The sequence below is a fragment of the Stigmatopora nigra genome, chromosome 17 (genome assembly GCF_051989575.1).
Source record: "Stigmatopora nigra isolate UIUO_SnigA chromosome 17, RoL_Snig_1.1, whole genome shotgun sequence".
Classification (NCBI taxonomy): Eukaryota; Metazoa; Chordata; class Actinopteri; order Syngnathiformes; family Syngnathidae; genus Stigmatopora; species Stigmatopora nigra.
The window spans coordinates 4,563,139-4,584,879 of NC_135524.1; the positions used below are offsets into that span (position 1 = coordinate 4,563,139).

The window sequence follows — 21,741 nt, forward strand, 5'->3', positions numbered from 1 at the left end:
ATGACAAGTAAATGTGCAAAAAAAGGTCACGTCCGATTATTATTTCAAATATTTCTGAACGAATCATTCCGCAAAATTTGACCACTTGCTAAGACGAAAAGCGCTTGACCTTTTTATGAATACTCTATCTTTACTTTTCTTCCTCAAGTGTTTTCCTTCCGAACCATAAAGCGCCATCCTCCTGATTGGTTCTTGATGCCTTTTTTTCCCGTTTTAACTTTAATCACTGGCTGAGGCTGTGTCACACTTGGTGGTTATTAGCATATGATTATTAGTGCTGGACAATTGGCCTCAAAGATGTTCCTAATGAAACACTCACTGGGATCTCATTAGTTTTTACGCTCTGGAGGATCAGCTTGTGATCAGTACCTCTAACAAGACTAACATTAAACAGACGCAGGAGTAACCAATCGTTGTAGCTTTCCTACCGATGAATAACAAGAATGTGTTTGATGGCAGAATACAACCCCCCAAACCCCACCCTTTCCTTTTACAGTTCACCTGCCAACGGCATTTGTTTGTGCCTGACAGGAGCATCCATCAAAAAATGTAATTTCATTTCTTTTCAGCTGTTGATAAAGTTGCTGACTCGTGCCAGTCCCCCTCGCGCAGGATCAATAGATGTTTATACAAACAACGGCGCAAAAGCCACACGCCTCCAAGGGCGGCGGCCGGCCAGCCGTTTAGCAGCAAAGCGCATAAAGATGGAGCGGGTGCGACAGTAGAGGTTATTACATGCGCCCACTGCACTGTAATTGTTTACACAGAAAGACAATTACATGTGCTTTGGATAGCAATATACAACGTTAAACATGAATTGAGTGGATTCCAACCTTATGCATTATGCATTACTAAGACAAGAGGATATATATTTGATGGTTTAGATGGAGTGTTGTACGAAAATGAGGTCATATTTTGGATTGGAAAAGTCCTATGTATATATTTTACCAGAATGATGGTATATTTAAAAAATAATCAACATAAATGTAGTAATAATACAATAATATAATCTTTTAAGAATGTTTTAAAATACGTCCTTGCAACAAAGTTTCAATTACACTATTAAATTATCGTGTTAGATCTTTTAGAGAAAAATATTATATTCTACGAGATAAAAGAAATAGATTTGTAACCCTGCATAATCAAAAGAGATATTATAGATTAGAAAGTGATTACGTTTATGCCTAAAAGTTGTATTTTCTAGAAAAGGCCTTTTCCCCAGTGGATGAGTCATTTTTTTCTAACTGAAATGGACTTAAATAAAGTAATATTTAAAGAAATACACTAAGAGTAATACTTATTCCGTATTAGGAGTCAAAATCTAGTAATTATTTTCTTGATCAAATTAAGCACAAAAAAAACATGGCGAGTCTCCAATGCGGGCGGTCACAAGCCTACAAAACTGGCACAAGTACATCGGGCCAACAAAGAGGTTATTACATGTGCTCACTGCATTGTGATTGTTTACACATAAAAGCAATTATGCTTGTTTTGGCTGGCGGTATACACTGGGCGCACTGTAAAAGTAAATTGAATGGACCTGCATTCAATTGTGTTGCTGTGCAAGGCAGCAACACATGTAAGAACAAGAAAAAAAAATGTTTCAAGCGGCAACGCCTCAGTGATTCTCCTTGGCCAAGCTAGGAAGAAAACACTGCAGGAATCATGCATTAAATGCAACTACTTTGCTGGAACGCAGCCCATAACAGTGAGAATCACGATGAAAATATACAAAGGAATACTGCATTTTAATATGAAGATCTACTGATACATTAACTGGCCAGATTTTTTTAAATAAAAATGGAAAAAGAGTAAAAAATCCTAATTCAGTAGATCATTTTTTCATTCAGGCTGTGTAACGACTATTCCTTTTGTGACCTTGCGAAGCAACGTCAGTCAATGCTATTTATTAATCACGTCTGCTGTTTGCTAGTCGGGTGCACATTTCGGCTCAAAAAGCAACAACAAAGTTCCCGGGGTAAGACTGGGTACGACGGGGCGTGACGAGCAAAGAATGAAGTCTTTAACGCAAAGCGAACATTTAATCGGGTTTGCAAAATCATCAGTTTTCTTTTTCAGCTTTTGGAAATGAACTGGAAAGATCGATTGAGTTTCTCAAATCAATCGGACCATTTAGGGCGGAGAATAATGGTGAGAAGAAAAACAGTCATATGTTTGATTTTAACAATAATTAGACAGCAAAAAAAGGTTAAATTATACTATAATATGCATTTCAATCGTCTTCAAAATGACTAAACCGCTTTTGATACCGAAATTCAAAACTAGAAAATTCCCAACACAACAACTCAACACAAAATTTGTGCCAAAAATCAATTTTGATTAAAAAATGTACAAAATTTCAGTCACGCCCAATGAATTTTGGAGAAATTTGGGGTCACTTTTTTCCTAATTTGGCAACTATTCCCAGTTCAAATGAGTTGGATTAAGTTTATTGTTGTCAATGGCATGTAATTTGTTTTTTGAGTCACGTTTTGAATGACTTTCTAATGATTTTGCATTCCCATGTGGCTTTCTTATCCATGTTTTTCCAACCAAAAGGTCATGGGATTTCCCAGTCAAAATTAATTGAGATGTCTATCGCCATCAGTGAGTTAACAAGGAAGTTACCTTTAATTGGAGTTGACTTAATTATCTACAAGAAATGACCTGAGGGTAGCCTACACATGCAAATTCTCTCCAGGAATTGCATTTTATCATCTCAAACTAAAGTGTTCTAACAAAACTTAAACAACGCCAAGCCTGGAGCACCGAGAGCAAGAGGAGGCGTAATGAACTCTGAGGTCTCGTAAAGGTAGGGTTTCTTTTTCCGATCTGCTACTTTTCAGAAAAAAAGAAAGAAAAAAACAGAGTGGGAGGAAAGTCAAAGCGCTTGGTGAAATATGCATTGATTAATGGATACATCAGTATACTGACTATGAATATGGATGAATAAATCTATCCCACATCTGAAAAAGGGATTTGTTTGCATTTTTTTGTTATTCCATGGAATATTGATTGGTAATAAACAAACAATTATGTGAAAAATCTATGGCCATACTTAAACCATTCATGTCTGAATTTACATTTAACTCTTTCATTGGCATTGACGATCCTAGATTACAAATAATGTGGCAATTATTCCTGAGCTGTTATAGTACATATAACTAATTTATGTATATAAGTGAATATATAATAAAATGACAAAAAAAGGAATTAAAAAAGATTTTCAGGAATGCAATAGGTTTCCATTTTTTTAGACATTTATCATATTTTTTTTAGTTCCCTCAATTAATTTTTTTATTTAGGATTTACCAAATGTAAATTCAGGCATCAAGTGATTAAAATGCCATCAATCCAGGTCCATATTGTCTGTTTAATTTGTGCTTTCTCTATAAAAACGTTTATTAAAAGAAAAAAAATGAAATGAGGTCAAGATAGAGCCTCCAAATCTGCGATGTGAGAGGACGTTTATTTCTCATTTAAGCCACTCGGCAATGAGACGACAGGCTGTTATATATATCCAGTCGGGGATGCGTAAGATGAGGAAAAAAAATCCGATGCAAGAATTTGGAGTGTGACTAATGGGTAAAAAAGTACTTAAAGTTGGTCTTGAACTTCTATGTGACACCATGATGGAGTTGGCTGTCCATCAACGGATGACATTTGGAAAACTCTTCTATGACCGTTAACAGTCTTAACAGCAGGAAAGTCATATTTTTGCGGAAAAAAATTGAATTGTACGTAAAAATTGGACAAAACCTTTCATTGGATATTAGGAAATGAGAAAATTGACTAAAAAAGACTGCAATTAACTGTCCATAATAGTTAAAAATATTACAATAGCTTCTAATGAAACAGACTGTGCAGCACCTTGTCGCACTGTGCTTTAAACCAAGATGGCTGACTTTACGTATATTTCTGGACTAGCTTCTTGGGACTTATTTTGTGTATTTACTCATGATAAACCTATAGCCCAAACTTCATTCTATGTAAAAGTACATTCTGGGTTTTTTTTTGTACTTTTTGTTCTAGTGGGTTCTACAAGGAAAAAAAAATAATGAAGGGCTTGTGCCTAAAAAAGTTTTAGTGCCGGAAATCCATCAAAAAGTTGATCTACACTTCCTAAAAAAGAAAAAGTGATAATTGACAAAGCGCAGTGCTGCACCAGTATTTTGCGTTGCTTAGTAGCGGTCGCCACTCTCAAGCGTTACAACAGAGAAAGCCTCACATGGAAGACGAAAGGAGTACGCCATTCATAAAACATGAAGGTTTCTTCTTTTTCTTTTTCTTTTTTTATTTAATTATTGAACGCACTGGCGTCTTAGCGGGAAGCCCCGGGGGAAGTGTTCGCGGACGACAATAAAAGCAACAAAAAGATTTTTTTTTTGTCTTCTGCGAGTCTTCGTAGAGTTAGACCTTGTATGTCTGCAGGGGATTGTACATACTAGATGTATTTTTATTACTTTATTTTTTTGTTTTTCTTCACATCTGAGAGCGCACTTATGCCTGACAGTCTTAGATGGAAAGATGGCCGAATCGTCATTGTATTCAATGACTCCAAGTTTATGTTTACAAAATATGCTAGAAAAGAAGACATACTGAAGAGATGCTTTGAAATAAAGCTTTTGGGTGTTAACCAACATCAAGTTCGCTTTAATATTAAAACTGAAATTGCATTATAGAAAAATTAATCTGCAGACAATGCATTCATATTTCGATGCTAGCGGGGAGTGGCCCACTTCTGCCCACTGATGGGAATGAGAAAAATAGAACGCTTTATTACTCTCGACACCAACAGGGACGCGGCAGTGGTCAAATATAGAAGGACGCCAATTACCATCTGAAGTGGTGACGACTTTGCGGTCAAGCCTTTCCAGCATTTCAAGCCCCTCACGCAATCTCCACGGCAATCCCGGGCAGATGAGTGTCAAATCACTTTGGTGTCAAATCACTTATAGCAAAAAGCTCTGATGACCGATCCAGTGGGAAATGTGTGAATCACAAAAACACACTCAGCTTCTAATCATGTCGCAAGTTGTCAAGTTCCTCTAAATGACTCAGCATAAGGGGAAGAAGTACAAAGGGATTTTAGGATGACCCATCAAAAAATAAAAAATAATACGCTATATTAAATGGATCATCAAAAGAATAAAAGAGATGTAGACAAAAATGCTGAATATTTAAATTTCTGTTAATTTTTTTGTCAACATTTTAGGAATTTAACCTCTTACACTGCATATTTGCTTATTAAAAAAAAAAATGAAAATGCTTTTCCACTGGTACCTTGATAAAGGATGTTGCCAAAGCATTTTGGATTATTGCCTCTTCTTCCAGCTACCTTTGGTCCGATTGTGGCTAATAATTAGCTTTGATTGAATCATTTTAATGAACATAAGCACCGTTGCCAGACTCTAAAGAAAGTAATAATCATCATGTGAATGTGCATTTACTCTCTTACGTCTCCTTGGCCACACATAAAAACACAGTGATGGCTGCTTTTATTCAAGCACTAAACGCTCCCTGGAGGAGGCAGCGCTCTGATGCTCTTCCACCGCCTGATGAATGAAAACACTCAGGCAACTAAAAGCCTCCAACAAGACACGGATGGGTGGCTCTCCAAATGAAAAAGTCTGATTTATTCAAAGAAAAGGCAAAATAAAACACAAGACTAAAAGCCATAATAATTTAAGAATAAAGTTGTCTTTTCCTTACAGCGTAAAAAGTCGTCTTTGTTTTGCAATGAAACGAGTCAACATTTTGATATATATCTATAATATATCCTGAATAAATGTGTAAATACTACAAAAACTATTCTAAATTCAAGAAAGACAATTACCCAAGACTGTTTTTGACATTTTTTTTAGCAGTCAAGCATATGCATCAACACCTGTCCAATTGCGTTGCCATGACAATGCATCAGCTGTAATTGGAAACACTGCCTTTATCCCGTCGAGCGTGTGTACGGTCAAAAAACTTTATGCAATCTCACTAAAACACACACACGCAAACACACTGGGTTCTGGTGCGGGCCAGAACGGCGGTCGTTTGGAGCTCAAAGCGTATCGAGCCCTTTGATAGCGAAATGTAATTACGTGTTGGGCGTCTACGATGTGTTTCATGTGTTTTTTTTCTCCTGCTGCGCTGACACTCCAATTACCAGCAAAACTTTGCGGGAAAAACCTCAAACACCTAAGAGCTAATTCCTCACGTTGCCTTTTTTTCCCCACCCCACAGTCGCCTCGTTTCTACGCTTTGATGGGTGACATCGCTTTTCAACTATTCAAGTGCTTCCAGCTCCATTAGTGTCTCAACACGTACCTTCCATAAGTGGCACGCTTACTTTTTCCCCCTAAACAGTGTTTCGAAGAAAAAAAAGGAAAAAAACGCAACACTTCAAGTTTGTCTTTAAGTTTTGTTTACGTGCTATTGCTAGATGCCAAGAAGGTTGTGCCATCTGTCATGAAAAAGGGCAAATGAAATTATTTTTTACTAGCTATAAATAATTAATGAGCATTGTGTTTTGCATGCACTAACGATGAACCGTGTGGGTTGTGATTAACTTGCTACAACTTGGTATTATTTTGCTATTTTGGGAGATGCCATTCTATATGGGGAGCAAGTCGTAAACATCCAAGAACAATAAGTGGAAAGCCACAAGTTTCTTAAAAAAGTTCAATCTTAAAAAAAAGTCAGAACTCTAGAGAACCAAGTCAAAATGATCGGAGAAAAAGTTGCAGTGTAGTAAAGTATTGATAAGTCACATTTGTCTATTAAAAAGAGTCATGCGTTTAAGAAAATTTCAAAAATTAAAATAAAATAGCCAAAATAATGCAAATGCAACATTGTGACTGACAAAGATTGGTTTACAAAATGTACCTTTATCTAAGAAACAACGTTCTAAGCTAAGAGGATTTATCTGTATGAATAAAATGAAAGCAAACATCCACTCCAAGACTTTCTGTGTACTTGAAAACAGTACCAGTGGTCTTTTTTTTTTCCATCGACGTAACGAATGAGAAAAAGGCTGCCAAGAGAGGCAGGCTACGACCTTGACCCTGCACTTTTCAAAATAAAAGCACGGCTGGAAGGACTTAGCAAACGCGGGCGCTTGGTGAGAGGCGTTTGGGGGCCGCAGGTGAAACGCCTCCAGAAAGAAGCCCTTACTCATCTGACGAGAGGAAAGGTCAGATGTACGATGCAGATCAGAACGAGGCGATTTCCCCTGGTGCTGACACTTCCCAGCCGAGTCGAACTTTACACCTCCGCACTTCTCAACAACGTGTAATAGTATCAAAAACATCACTTCATAACAAAAGTCATGAGATCTAGTTCAAGACTTTAAGGCACTATGAAAGATTACAGCAAGAAAGAATTTGTGTACTGTAGAGGAATATCAGATATAATTCAAAATGTATTACAATACCAAGAGAACATAAGTGTCTTCTTTCAAGAATAAAGAAGTAAAAAGTGAGAAAAAAATAATATTACATGTGTAAAGATGCTAATACTGCTTGAATGCAACTGGAGAATGTTGTAATGTCGCAACTCATAGAAAGATGAAAGAAGCAGAGCATCACACATTCTCTTACGTTTGGTCATCAAAAATGTATTGAAATATAAAAATAAAAAAAAAGGGTGGGGGATCAAACATTGAAGCCTGGACGTGAAGTGAGAAATTTCAGGTTTGATCCTCTGTGGTGTGCTAATGAAGCCCCCTGTGTTTTCCACCGGGTTTTGCATGTTACCACAGGAGGGAGAGGATAGTGGGTGGGGGTTTGTTTCATCAAAGCTTGCCACCTTTTCACCAAGCAAAGAGACATCAGTGTTGGTGCGGAGGGACATGTGGACTGCTGTCCTAATGGGCTGCCCTTAATTTAAGAGCTCACGAAAGCTATTTAAATGCAGACAGATAATATATATAATATACATACATATACACACATGTATGTTACACACATGTATGTATATATACACACATGTATATATACATACATATATGTATATATACACACATGTATATATACACACATGTATATATACACATATTTATATACACAATACACTACTAAAATATTAGAGGGAAAACAAACACTACACAGACGTATACAGTCCATTAAGTAAACTGAATCATCTGATCCAAAACTAACAGTTAAACAGCATCTGATTGCCTAATACAAAGACAAAACCACAATGATTTTGCGGAATTTTTAACACGGACCCTGTCTGAAAAGTAACCTTGACTTGCAATCCTATCTGACTTGAAACCCACACTCACTCCCCTTAACCTTGATCCAAAAATCCAAATCCTGCTGGAATCCCTCATTTACTTTGCTTCTTCGAATGCTCAACCTTGACTTCAAATTGTAATTTAAAACTAATTCAATACCTTAGCCAAGGCTTGAAACATTACATTAAAACTTTAACCATGCTTCAACACTTGTTTCAAATCCTCATTTCTACATGTGCAAATCTTGTATGGAAAATAAGCCCACTGTTTTTGGAAGAGACTGCAAAGGCAAAAAGATCAGGATGAGCGGCGATCACCCGTGTACTCGCTTTCTGCCGAAGGGGAGCAAACGTGGGTGGGAAACAAACTTTTCTTTCCCGCGAACACAATCTGCGCGTGACAACGAGGTCAGCTAAAAACAAGTTTAGGCACCGATGGACCAGAGCGAGAAATAGTTTGAATGTGAACCACTTTCTCAGTCTACCGAGATCTGGAAAAGCAACAAAAATCCACCCAAGATGCAAAAGAGGCGTGACCAATAATGAAAAGGAATGCCTAATGGGTTTCAGCCATTAACACGTGCACCGCCATCTTCCAGGGAGAGGAGGGGGTAAAGCGGCAAAGTGAGGAAGGATCCAGTTGGCCGGGAACAGAGCTGAAAAGCCGGGGGGGATGGATGAGAGATGAGCTGGCCTGCTCCGGCGCACCAGACGCTCAAATATCGGCCAGTCTTTGACGAGGGCTTGCTTTTGCACAGCCGACACAACCGCAACCACCATTTCAACAACAACAAGAGCGCTAGAATGTGGAAACCAAAGATACACACTAGTCAAATGATGCTGAAGAGTTATAAGCCTGCAGCTTAAATGTCGTACCCTACTACTATATCACCTTTCCATTGCATTGCGACTAATAAATAGATGCTGCCATTGGTTTTAAAAGAATGGTTTCGAAAAAGTCCTAGAGGAATGAGTTAAGGTTCCAAATGAGCACTACCTGCTTATGGTTTAGATTTAGGAGTTATTTGTATTTAGGGTTTTAAGTAAGGTCTAGTGTTGTACACAAGGGATTTAAATAGTGTTGCATGGATACCGATTTTAGTTGTAGTACTACTGCTACTAAAAGTATGAAATAATTGGGAGGTTGGAGTACTTTGAAAGAACGTGCTAAGGCTGGCCAATATGTACCAGGTCTGGTTTTCTGATTGATCTAACCAATATAGCCCGCTGCTTGTGAAAAACATGTAAATACATAATATATTTACATAATATAAATACCACACAGTATAGGAATTGGCAGCCTTTAAAATGATATTGCTGCAACACAATTTTTAAGCAAGGGTGTTGTTGATAAGCAATGTCATCAAATGCAGTTAATGAGGAATCCAATACATAGCCACCTACCTACCACCTCACTGCAAGAAACAGGAGTTCAAAACACTGACTCATTCTGACGGAGTGGGCTCATCTTCACCACCCGCTGGCGTTGCAGGTGTAACGTGTCTCAAGTACTTAGCCGAGGAAAGATTATCTTATTGATTACTTTCAAAGCAGTCACATGACATTAAACACAACCTGCATGCCAGCTTCATGTTCCGCCTAAGGAGCTTTCTCCATTAGAGGCGCAAACTGACGAGGACCTCCTGGAGGTTATCGCTACGGTGGAGCTATGTCCTTCATTCCCCTGTGTGCATTCTTGACATTCATGGAAAAATATAATCAAATTCTCAAATTTTGGGCTACCAAGTATAGTAGTATTAGAGCCTTGTGTTATGGTTTCAATCCTGCCTACTCAACGACATAAAAGTTTCTCAAATTGTCTTTGAATAATTCAGGGATGTAAAAAAATGATATTCAACTTAGAACTTTCGAGTTAACAACACCAAACTGGTTGGGATGGATTCAATTTGCTATCGGTCTTTGATCGAGACCGCGAGAATCACACAGTAAGCGAAGTGGCGTACATAATCAATAGGACATTCTTTAATGGCTTTTGATTGAGCCGGCCCGCACTGAGCAGTTCTGTTAAGACGTTTTATTTATTATTTTTAAATCCAAGCCACTGTCGGACTTGGGTGAGGCATACGAATGAGGATTACTACTATGTTGCATAATAAACACTGCGTCCCTTCTGATTCCGCGCCTCTTCGTTGGGAGCTGACATTTCAATTTGGGCATCCTGTCAGGCTGACAATGGCGAGCGTCCAGGTGCCAAGGATATAGTCACCACCACCACCACCGCCGCACGCCTTCCCAAATCAACGAAGGAGTTTTGCGCAGTGAGCAGATCTTCTAGAGTTATACAGGCTGAAGTACTGACGTCTTGAAGTGCTGCTCCCAAATTGATGAATAAAACACGAGCAAATTGGTGGTGAATGTTTGCCTGCGTTTCCTTGACGACGGCCTTCACCCGCCTCAAGTGTACAATATCGACTTGTAGGTGGCTGCTTTAACGCAGTTAGAATAACATACAGAACATAAATGCAGGACTACAAAATGAGTGTACCAAAGCAACATTTGTGCTCGAATAGAGGACAATCTAAATATATCCATTTCCCAATTTAATGTTTCAAAACAACCAGTTGGTACATTTATTGGCCCTTAAACTTAATTACAAATGATTAATGGAGGGTAAATACCTAAGCTTGTGTGGCAAGTTGTAAATGGAAAAATAGTTGGGAAAATTGGGGAGGAAGATAGGTCAAATGGTAGGTTGGTGGTTTATAAGCTGGGTAAGGAGATAGCTCGGTAGGGCAATAATTAGGTAGCTAGGAGAGTTCTAGAATAGTAGGTGGGATGTCTTTGGTCAATACTAGTTGGTAGGCCATTATACAAATAGTATGTTGGTTGGGTAGTTTTTCTGTGACAAGAAAGGTAGATAGGTAGACTGGTTGTTTTATCTGTTTTTCAGGTTATCTGTTGGTTTGTGATTAGATGGCAATCAGGCCCACTTGCGTGGCTGAAGAAGTAATTTGGTGCGTTGATTGTGAATCAGTGGATTAGTAAGCCAGTATTTCTTAGAGTCGGGGTTCAGGTGTTTTTTTTTCCCTTAGGGTGTTTTAAAGCTGTGTCTCAGCATTTTGGGTACAAAAATCTTCAGACAACTCCTCAGAATTTAACATAAAAGATCAGGCTTTGGTAGAGCTTCAAACTAATTAAATGTGTTTGCATGTGATTCAGGCAGAAGTTAATTCTTCTGATAGGAGGCGGAGTAGACATGGCATCGGTCGCGGCAAGCCCGAGAGATGATTTTAGCATTCTACCCTGCAATATCTCATCAGTCTTCGGCCTGGTACTTTTCCTCGGGAACGGCGCCTCGTTGCGTCCTTCCGTCAGGACATTTGTCACGACCATATATGGCCGTTGAATCACGACATTGAGGCGGCGTCCTTGAGCGCGCTCCGGAATGGCTTTGTGGATGGTCCGTTAGCTCCGAGCCTTTTTCCCTTTTCTATATTGCCCACGTGCTCAGCAAAAGCCAAAAGATTGAAATGGCGGACCAATCATTCCAATGCAGCACATTTAAAAAATGGTGCTTTTTTAAACGAGAGTTGGTGAAGGAGCAAATGGCTCATTAACCAAGCTTAATCACGTTTGTTCAAGTAACAGGTAACAATTGTATGTTTGGGAACAGCGGCAGCTCAGCGTTTAGTATTACTATTAATACAGCTTCCCTATTAGCCAGAAAATGTTGTGTACTATGCAATCTCTCCTCTAGATAGAAAATATGACTGCAGCGATTCCCATAGGAAATAAACAGGGAGACAAACATTAGGTAACTGGATTTAACTGCAAAAGAAACTTTACTCTAGGTGTAGTGTAAGGTCTTATAACTTTTTAACGTCTTAACATGTTGTGTTTATGCAGCTGTATGCCAAATATGTGAATAAAAAAATAATCCAAATGATATAAGGTTACATTTAACTTTACTAAAAGTACAAAAAAATAATTAAAAGGCATAAATCTTGCCTTAGAGATTTTCAAAACAGATGATAAAATTTGTCCTATACCAGCAACATGCAGTGTTTGGCAGGATAATAATGAAAAAAAAATGTACGTGCATTTCTGTGTGTAATTGAGACCAGTACATCATTATTTCTGGACACTATGTATAAAGTGGGAGCTAAAAATAATAAACTTTGACCTAAAGGTTCATTTAATCACAGGATATCATCACACGAACTGCTTGGGGTTTTGAAAATAAAGCGTACATTTACTTATGTACATTAAGAATTCTGTTTACAATCCAAATCGACCTCACTAATGAAGCATCACCATCCAGTGATCCATCATCCAGAAGCACAAACAAAGCCAACGAGTCACATGACTTCCCTTTCACAATAAAAGCTTTGTGATTGATGCCACGCCCGCCAGGGAAACAAAACGGCCTCTGTATTGATCTGCTTTAAAATAATCCAACAATGGATATTGACCTGTTTGAAAATAATACAACAATGGCTATTTGAAGGTGCTGCTGTCCAGTCACCGTCCCGCTTTATCAGCAGAGCCAAACACGCTCCCATTCACCTCTTCTTTTTTCCCTTTAGCATCTCTCGCCTGGCAAGAAATGTGCTCCCCTTCAATAATGCAAGAGCGAAAGTGAGCACGTCGCAATCTCCCGCCAAGCAGGCGAGCGGCCGTGGCCGAGCGGCGCGTCTCCGCTCTGACGTGGCTTCAATCAAAGTCGCGGGCCGAAAAAAGTCATTTAGCAGCAAACATAAAACACAACCGTGTTGGCCTTTTATTCCTGCTGCGTTCTCGCCTACCCTCCAAAGCCAGCTTTTTCTGTCAGCACACAAACGTATATCTTACTACCTCAAAAACGTCCATAATCGATGAAAAATATTTACGATTAACAATTAATAAAAAAAACATATACTGAGGATTCAAAAACCAGAATAAACATCATAATCTGAAAAGAGGGCACTAAAGTAAAGTATATTCCAAGTTCCAATAACGTGGTTCCGTGTTTTTGTGGCATTTGACTACATTAAAAGATATAATCAAAGTACTACGATGTCCTCTCATGATGGCAAGGAGAGCCACCATCAGCAATGTAAAACATAAGCGCACGAGTAGAAAAATAATAAATAAATTACGGATTACTTGGGAAGAGTTTCCTTTTTCATCATTTGTATTCACAGAAATGCAACAAAAGAAGGAAGGGTTCAAGTGGACTTCCGCTGCTGATGTAACTCACTGATCCACACCAACTGTATAAAACACTAAATATACCTCAAACTATGATTTTAAAACTAGAAGTTTTAGTAAATTATTAAGTGTTTTAGTTTATTAATTTTCTTTTTAAGTATTGGTATTGACGACTGTGATCAGTTTGACTAAATGATATTAGTAAGACAAGTCTAATATCAGTGACATCAATGTAGATTTTAAATGGCACTGTATCAATTAGTATCAATTCTTTTTACACCATTTCATTTTGAAATGATCAAAATAACGTTGCTTTCCTTTATGTAGTTTCCTTGGTGACCAATCAAAGGCCCTTCAAGATGACAGACCTTCTAGGGAGAGCAAGAGACTATATTTTGAAATCAAGCTCATTAAAATGCAACTCATCAACAAGCCTTTTAATACTTTGCCAGGCCAAAGTTTTTTTCAAGAACAAACATATTGATCAACGAAGTCTCTGACAGCACCAATTGAAAACTTAGAACTAATTGTCCTAGTGGATTCCACCCATCCATTTTCCATACTGAATATTCATTCTTATTAAGGTTGCTGTTGCCACCAAATCATGGAAAAAAATAAGAAATATTTCACATCTATTGGTGATAGTGAGAGAAGTAGGTGTAAATATATAAACAAAGATTAAGATAAACAATTGATTCATTTGCTGCTGGAATTTAAAAAAATCTTCCTCTGGCCAAGATGCACCCTCCCTAGCACTGTCAATGTCAAGCCAATGAGTTACCTTTTGGTTATTTTTGAGGAACCTGGTGTACCAAGAAAGCTCACGCAATACCAAGAAATGACCAGAGACTTGACATGCAATCCCAGAACATAACAAAATAAATAAGGAGCAAACTATTTACCCACAAGACCACATCTTTGAGGAACCTGTATACCCCAAGAAAGCTTGTGCAAGATCAGGAAATCACCATAGATATGAGATTCGACCCACCTAACCTCAAAACTACAAAAGGGGAAAACTATACAGTCACTACTGTCCTTGTGGGTGATTGCCGATGAACCTAATGAGGTGACCCCCTTGCTCGACAGAGCTTGATTGACAGGCGTGAGTCAAAAGGTGACAGTCCACATGCACACACGCAAGCACATCATTTACTTTTCAGCAAATACTACTCAAACTGGGTACCTTCTACAGCTTTGATTAACAAGATAGTGAGACTCTACAGCAAACTTACATGTGTAACTTCCACACACGCACGTAGTGTTTCGGGGAGCTTACCTCGACCGAGCACGGCAGACGGGAGGAGAATCACTATAAGCGGCAGCAGCCACACGGCAGCCAAAGTCGCTCTTCCAGTGCTCCGGCGTCCCATCACGGCTGGGTCCGCGGCGGCTCTCCGCGAGATGCGCGCCCGCGCCAGCGCATTTGTAGGCTATACACTGTGACAGATGGAAAGCCTATGGGGGGAAAAAACAAGTACCACAGAAGGGGCAAAAATTACTTCAAATAAAAGAAATGAAAATTCCCGAGCTGCCTGGGGTGGTTTGAGTGTCCGAGCCGCCACCTCGCGGTTGTAACGCAGTGCGGAGACAAGAAGGCAGGCGAAGAAGAGGAGGCGGAGGATGAAGGAGGAAGAGTTCAACTGTGATACGAGGCACGCGAGTGAAAGAGAGAGAGAGTCACATGGTGTTGTTTTCTGCCTTACTAATTAATGAGCATCTGCTCGTTGATTGGTCCAATGATCAATAAGGTGGAGGTTAACTCATTGACAATAATAGACGTCCAATACATTTAAAATAAGAGGACTTGGCAGAGCAATTCGTGTTAAGCAATCACTACCAAATCTCCCAGCCGAAAAAGAATTGGACATCCATCACCATCAATTGAAGTGAATTCAGTTAAAATTTAAACGATATGGTCTCATGTGCTTTTATTTGGCTTTAAATTATGTTTTTGTTCACATATTGATGTACCAACAAAATTGTGTACCATCTATAATTACTTATAAGATATTGAAAGGTTTTCAAAGTTTAATTATATTTAACCATGTGTATTTTACAGTATATAATTCTGACCAGACCTGCTTTCAACATTTTTAATGTATTGTGTTTCAATATGAGGAATTTTGTATATTTCCTTTTCAATATTTGACATTAATAGGGGTCACACTGATACCAACTTAAATTGTATGGCTCTTATGCGTTTTAATGAATTGCCTTATTGATTTATTGATGTTTTGCACATTGCATTGCCAATCAACAGTCAGAAACTTGACCTTGACAAACTTCATTAGTGTATAAGTCAGAGAGTATGCGGTCAGGCCAGGTCAACCCCTAGATAATATATCTGGAGTTGGCTATAAACGTGCATCAAATATTCGGGAATGGAAATGGCTCGGGGGCGGTGGCAGCCTCGAGGCCATTGAGCGGACCGCCGGAGCGAGAACGAGAGAACGAGCTTTTGTCGCCGTGCTGGTGTTTTATGTATTGTCACGCCAGAGACGCGTAGGCTCGCTCGCTCACCTTGAAGATGATGTCGTTTGTCCTGCTGATGACATCATCCAGCAGCACCCGTCTGTCATGTGGCAACTCAGTGACAGCAAATGATTGACACGTGGAAAATGATGTCTGAAAATAGAGGGAGATTGTCTTAATGGTAACATTCTATGCCTTAATGTAATAGTGAATACATTTGCCCACCATTATAGCAGTCTAACCTTGTATGCATGTAAAATATTTCATTGCTCCTACATTGGCCTAACCTGGCACCAACAGTATATAACACGGATGGGTAAGATCCAACTAGGACCTGTTTTATAGAAGAAACCTTCCAAAAATAAACAGCTACTGATTGGATGATGGCTCTGCTCCCACTGCTCCCGCAAAAGCTTTTAGTGACGTTCTTTGCTCCCTTTTTAATGAGAAAATTAAGTGTAAACATGTCAAGGCAGTACTGCATGATGGGTAAATGACGCTGTCCTCTTTGCAAGGCTTCCATTGGCCAATCCATGCCCAAATTTGGATTCCATAATTAACGTGCTAACCACTAACTCATTCTAATTCGGTATCAAACTCAAAATGAGTTCATGAACGTCATTACTGGCCCATCTCTGATAGATTATTGATTGGGCAAGACTGGTCACGAGCGTATAAGCAGCAAACAAACAAGGGCTTTAAAGAACAAACACAAGCTGCCCTCACAGGGGTTATTTTCCAAAGCAGGCAAATATTCCCAGTTAATAAAACATCTCTGACATTTGTGTTTATTCTTAAAGGCGAGGCATAGCGCCCACGCGGGGTTCATCTGCGGCGACCGCGTGTCCTTCTAAACACACAAAGATGTGAATAGAAGCGTTTAGGCGGAGCGTCCTCGCTTCTGTGGAGCTCTCATGGCCTTGGGCAAGATAATAGAAGGAGAGCGAGGCCGAGGTGTCGTGTGGGAGGTCTTGCTTCCGGGCACATTTGTTTGTCACCGCCCGGTAAATATTAAACTCTTGTGCCACATTGTAGAAACAGTTGTGCATCCACAGTGGCACAGAGTATTTTGATATAAAGTCTAATAGGATGACGATCAAGAATAATAACAAAACAACACAACAGTCTCTTTCAAAATTGCTCCAAGATTTCATTGCATTGAAGAGCCTTGGATAACTTATCTTTGCAATTACAGTAAATGGCAATTGATAAGAACAGAAAACACTTAGGATGCATCTCTTTGTGCTCCCATGCTTCCGTTAACTGTGCATACGACCGTCAGCTCCATTCAAGGTCGTAGTAATGCTCTTTGCCTGACTGTGGTAATAGATATACGATATACACAGTGTGTGCATTTATGTGTGTGCCCACCCTACGGGCCTTCAGCCATATGGGCTCAAGCCTCAGAGAGCATCTCAGTGACAGGGCTGGGGTGCACCGAGATAATCAGACCCCAGGGAGCTGCTCTTAGCCAACACTTTTGTTGCTGGGAATTCTTTCATTGTTGCCCTCGAGGACAAAGTCACTGTGAGGGTCTTTTTGTTACACACACACACACACGGGACACCTGCGTTGGTGGGGAACCTACTGAATGGCAGAAGTGGTGGAACTCGTGTCAAAGTGAAATTGGCAATTATGAAAAGTTAGAAAAGAATATTTTTGACTTGCTACTCATGAGACTCCATTTGATTTATAATTAAAATACATAGTAATGGCATGCGATAGGTTGTGTTTTGTTTTGAATGAAAAGTAAACTGCTATTTAGATAGTACACTGCTTCCATACAGTACCATCAATTGCAATATGATTTTTTTCATAACATACATTGGTATTCAATGCTCCCTTTTGAATAGTAAGACTATTTATTGACCTGTAGGTTGATTCCTACATATATTGCTGCAAATTACTCTTCCTGATCTTTACATCCCCTAAGCAAATATTATTTGGCATCGTACTGCTCTCTGTCAGTCTAGATGAAAGGACATGGAAGTTTGTCATATTATTCTAAAAAACACCAAATCAGAGCATCCCAGCTTTGTGTTCCTGATACCGCCATCGGCTCTGAGGCAATTCCTCGCAGAGTGTGCGGAGGAGCACTCCTCCCATTTTATGGAAATCAAATGCCAAAATTGACTTACCGGAATCCCCCTGAAACCTCTGAGCTAATCTTGCCCCGAAGCATCTGACATTCACGTAAAGGTGGAGAATAAAGAAGAGCATCTTTACATATTGGCAGGGGCGCCGCTTCAGGCACAAGGGGGTTTATCAGTACTGCCAATCAGGGGTCTCGGAATACGCAGCCGGATTGCGGTCTCCGGAACTGACGAGGGACCAGAAGGCCAAGTGCAAAGCGATGGAATAGAAATGACTACATGCTTGTTTGTATGTTCAGCGAGTGCGGCGGAAGGAAAACAGCCTGTAGATGTAAGTTTAATGACGCGGGTCAAGTATAAAACACAAGTGACAGACGGAAGCCGCCTTTAAGGGGTACTGGCCCGCTGCACACCAATAAAACCAACCGCTTGCGTGTCGCCCTCCCGGGAATGACATCCAGATTTAAATGTGCCCGCCCGTACACAAATTGGACTGCTGCGCACCACTGATCCCAAATTCGTTCAATGTGAAAGGGGAAAAACGGGGGATTTCTCAAGTCAAACTCCAAATTTCTTAGATAGAATCGATGTATAAGAGTCCATCGTCCTGCTTTTGCAATATCGTGAAAGTTTTTGTGCATTTGGGTTTTTACGCCATGTATCACTCAGCTCAAACAATCTGAAGTTCGAAATTAGGTAAACTTTGCAATTTAAAAAATCCATATTACAGCAAGGCTGCAAAAAGTGAACTGATATACAGTGAGAAAAGAACGTACCTATATCGTGCTTCATGAAATTGAGATTAAACAAGCAATATGAAAGACACAGGCAAATAAATAACTTTTCACTTTATATTTGAGACTAGGGGAATAAGCCAAATGTCCACCACCACCACTTTAATATTGCAGAAACATTTACCTGTATTATTCTGCCTGTTTTTTCTTTGTTTGTTTCTTATTCATTACAATCTGCCCATTGTAGCTTTTTCTACTTCCAACTTGCTGTTCTGTGTGATTTACATTACAAAATTGAAAAGCCTTAAGGGAGTGATGTATAACATCCTGCAATCACTTCAACTGCGCTGTTTTGTCAAAAGTAATTGTAAAAGTTACACCAGTAATTGGGGCTGCTTGCCTGAAACACTGGCTTGGTTGTGATTAACATCAATCTTGTCTGGCAAAATCTTCCCGATTTTCTAGGATGCATTTCAGGACAAATTCCATGCTTGATATGCGTTAGTATATTTGCATTGTGAGGACTGTGTGTTTTGAGGGGGTGGTGCGGAAGGGGTGTTACAAATATTAAAGCAGGCTGTCTGCCAATGGCGCCTCCGGCTGCGTACATCTAAAAACACACGCTGCAAAGTTCAGACGGTGTATCAGATCCTCGGAGACCAATTATGTGTTTGTTCCATTCCTCCTAAAATCTCTCGTTATGCACAAAAATATAAAAAATACTGAATTCGATAAGAGCGCTGGGACTGGAACTTTTCAAAACTGGCTGAAGTTGGACAGGTCGCCACGTGTCAGAGTGTATTTTTGTCTGCGTGCTGCATCACCAGTTGGCCTCTTAGTCCATCTCCAAAGACCTCATTAACTGCTTAACATTCAGCAACATATCATGCATACATGCAACATGACCTCTTTTATGTTATTAAAGGAGGGAGTTTTTAGCCTTTTGCCAATGTTGAAGTTCTGTGTGATTGACATAGAATTCAAGGCTAGTACAAAAAGCCAGTAATCCATCCTCTAACTCGAAAGCTGGAACATTTCCCATTTCGCACTAACTTTGAGCCGGTACCTTTCATAGAAATCAATCACAATTGAAAAAAAAATGGGATTGATGGCACTATGAAAGGGGATTTCGTGGTGTGTTCTAAAAAGTCATTGAAGCTGGGTAAGGTGTATCTCAATAAAGGTGTACTTTCTGATCACTAACTGTGGCAAAATAGGTTATGGCGGCTAAAAGGTAAGCTAAAAGGTAAGCGTAGCATGGTTTTAAATCAGTTTTGCCTGTCTGCCGTCGTGAATTGCACCTGCTGGGCAATGGACAGCCTGTTCCCCAGGTTTCTCTGCACCGTCCTTGAGCTAGGAGGGAAAGAGACGATGCATATGGAGGCGAGGGTTGGCTCCAACATAAAGTGGAGCAGTCACCTGTCGCCAACAATCAGTGTGGTGCTCTTTCTTTAAACGACACGCTAAGAGTTTGGGGAGGGATGGAACATTCGATGTCAGAGAAGTGGGGAATCTCCTAACGAAAAGCTCAGACTAAAACGAGAGCCGACAAATTTTGTTTGGCCAACAAAAGAACAGCCACAGTTAATCACATCTTTGGTCACTGTTAAACCAGCTTTGTTACTTTGCCCCAACTTGGCCTTCTAGTAACTTTTTACCATCCTAATAATAATCTAAAAAAACTTTTTTTTTAATGACGTATCGGTTGACAGACTCCCAACAGAACACAACAAAGCTTTTGTCGAGACTCTAATGGTTCTTCAACATCAGTGGGAGATACCTGAGCCTAGTTAAGAGCAACGTATAGCTTCGTAGTCAGTGGGTGATGAAAAGATGGAGAGACCAGAGAGGTGAGCGGTGCATTCCATCAGCAGTGTGGCAGCTTGTTGGAAAGAGGATTGATAAGGAGGATGCTTGTTAGCACACAGTCACAGGAAACTCACAAAAACCACGCACACATCGTGGTTTCATCTGTCAGCATAACAAGAGCTCAGCCCAACAAATGGGCGATGGGGGTACAGGTGTCAAGGCCCAGTCTTAATATAAAATAATAAAGCGTACACAGGAAGTAGGATAGGGAGGGGGGAGGCATTAACGGGCCAATCGGGGAGCGGTGTGATGGATGAAGTTGGTGGTGTAAGGGAAGAAGAGCACGACGCGTCACACGGAGTTATTTGCGGCGCCGGCTCACTTATTCGCCGGGTGAGCGTGGACTTAAATCAATCCATTAGATCCATCCGTCACGCCGCTATCTCGGCGGGAGTCAAACGCCTGATGGATGTGCTCGCGTCCGCCGGGATTCCGCCGTAACTACTCGACTCCCGCCGCTTCCATTTGCAACTTGTGGAGCCGAGTGCACAGCGGGAAAGGGGAATAAACCAGGCAGAGCTCATAAATGTTCATGAGATGTAAATACCGTCATTTTCGGACTATAAGACGATATCCTTATTCTGTACTATAGAGTTTATCTGGATTCATAAAGGTTGATGAGCTGCATGACTTTTGGTGGATAATAATATCCCATAAGACAATTGGACCATTTGACTGGGGTCACCAAATTGTTCGATTCCTATCACCTATCCAAGTCAAAATAGATGGGACAACTATTGCCATAATTGGCAGCCAATGAGTTAAAATCAAATGACTCAGATGATTGGATAACAAAGAAAATGTTCAGTCAATGGCAGGGAGCGACTTAAAGCTACTCGGTCACTCAACTATACACTGTTCTCACTAACTCACTCAACATATTTATTCATAGAAATAAATAAATCACCAATAGCACAACCTTTCATCTACCATGAGCTTTTTGCTTCCAAAACTCTGCTCGTCTGACAAAAATTATGGCACAATGATGTGTTGGATTTAAAAAAAAAAGAAATTTTGCTTAGATGTTATTTTGGCTATGTAATACAATACATAACTGCTGTTGCATAAACAATGACCGTCGACACCCACTCGCCTGTCACGAGCCCCCAAACATGTACTTAGTCACTAAAAGAAAAGTGTTGTGATGAAATTATTTTAATTGGCTTAATTTGTGTGGCAAAAAAAAAACGTGT

At 39.8% G+C, this 21,741-nt stretch overlaps 1 protein-coding gene across 3 annotated transcripts in view; it reads right to left on the reverse strand.

Moving 5' to 3' along the window:
- The window catches only part of LOC144210340 (netrin receptor UNC5D-like), a 65,212-nt gene extending 49,204 nt beyond the window's left edge, over positions 1-16,008 (reverse strand). For 2 of the 3 annotated variants that reach the window (XR_013329365.1, XM_077736961.1), the window contains exon 1: positions 14,657-15,000. Coding sequence is in view for 2 of the 3 variants with exons in the window: in XM_077736961.1 (XP_077593087.1) it covers positions 14,657-14,750 (94 nt within the window). In the remaining variant the exon portion in view is untranslated. Of the gene's footprint in view, positions 1-14,656; positions 15,001-15,900 lie in introns of those variants that run through there. The other variant, XM_077736962.1, reaches the window with a different exon arrangement.
- Between the last annotated feature and the right edge of the window lie 5,733 nt (positions 16,009-21,741).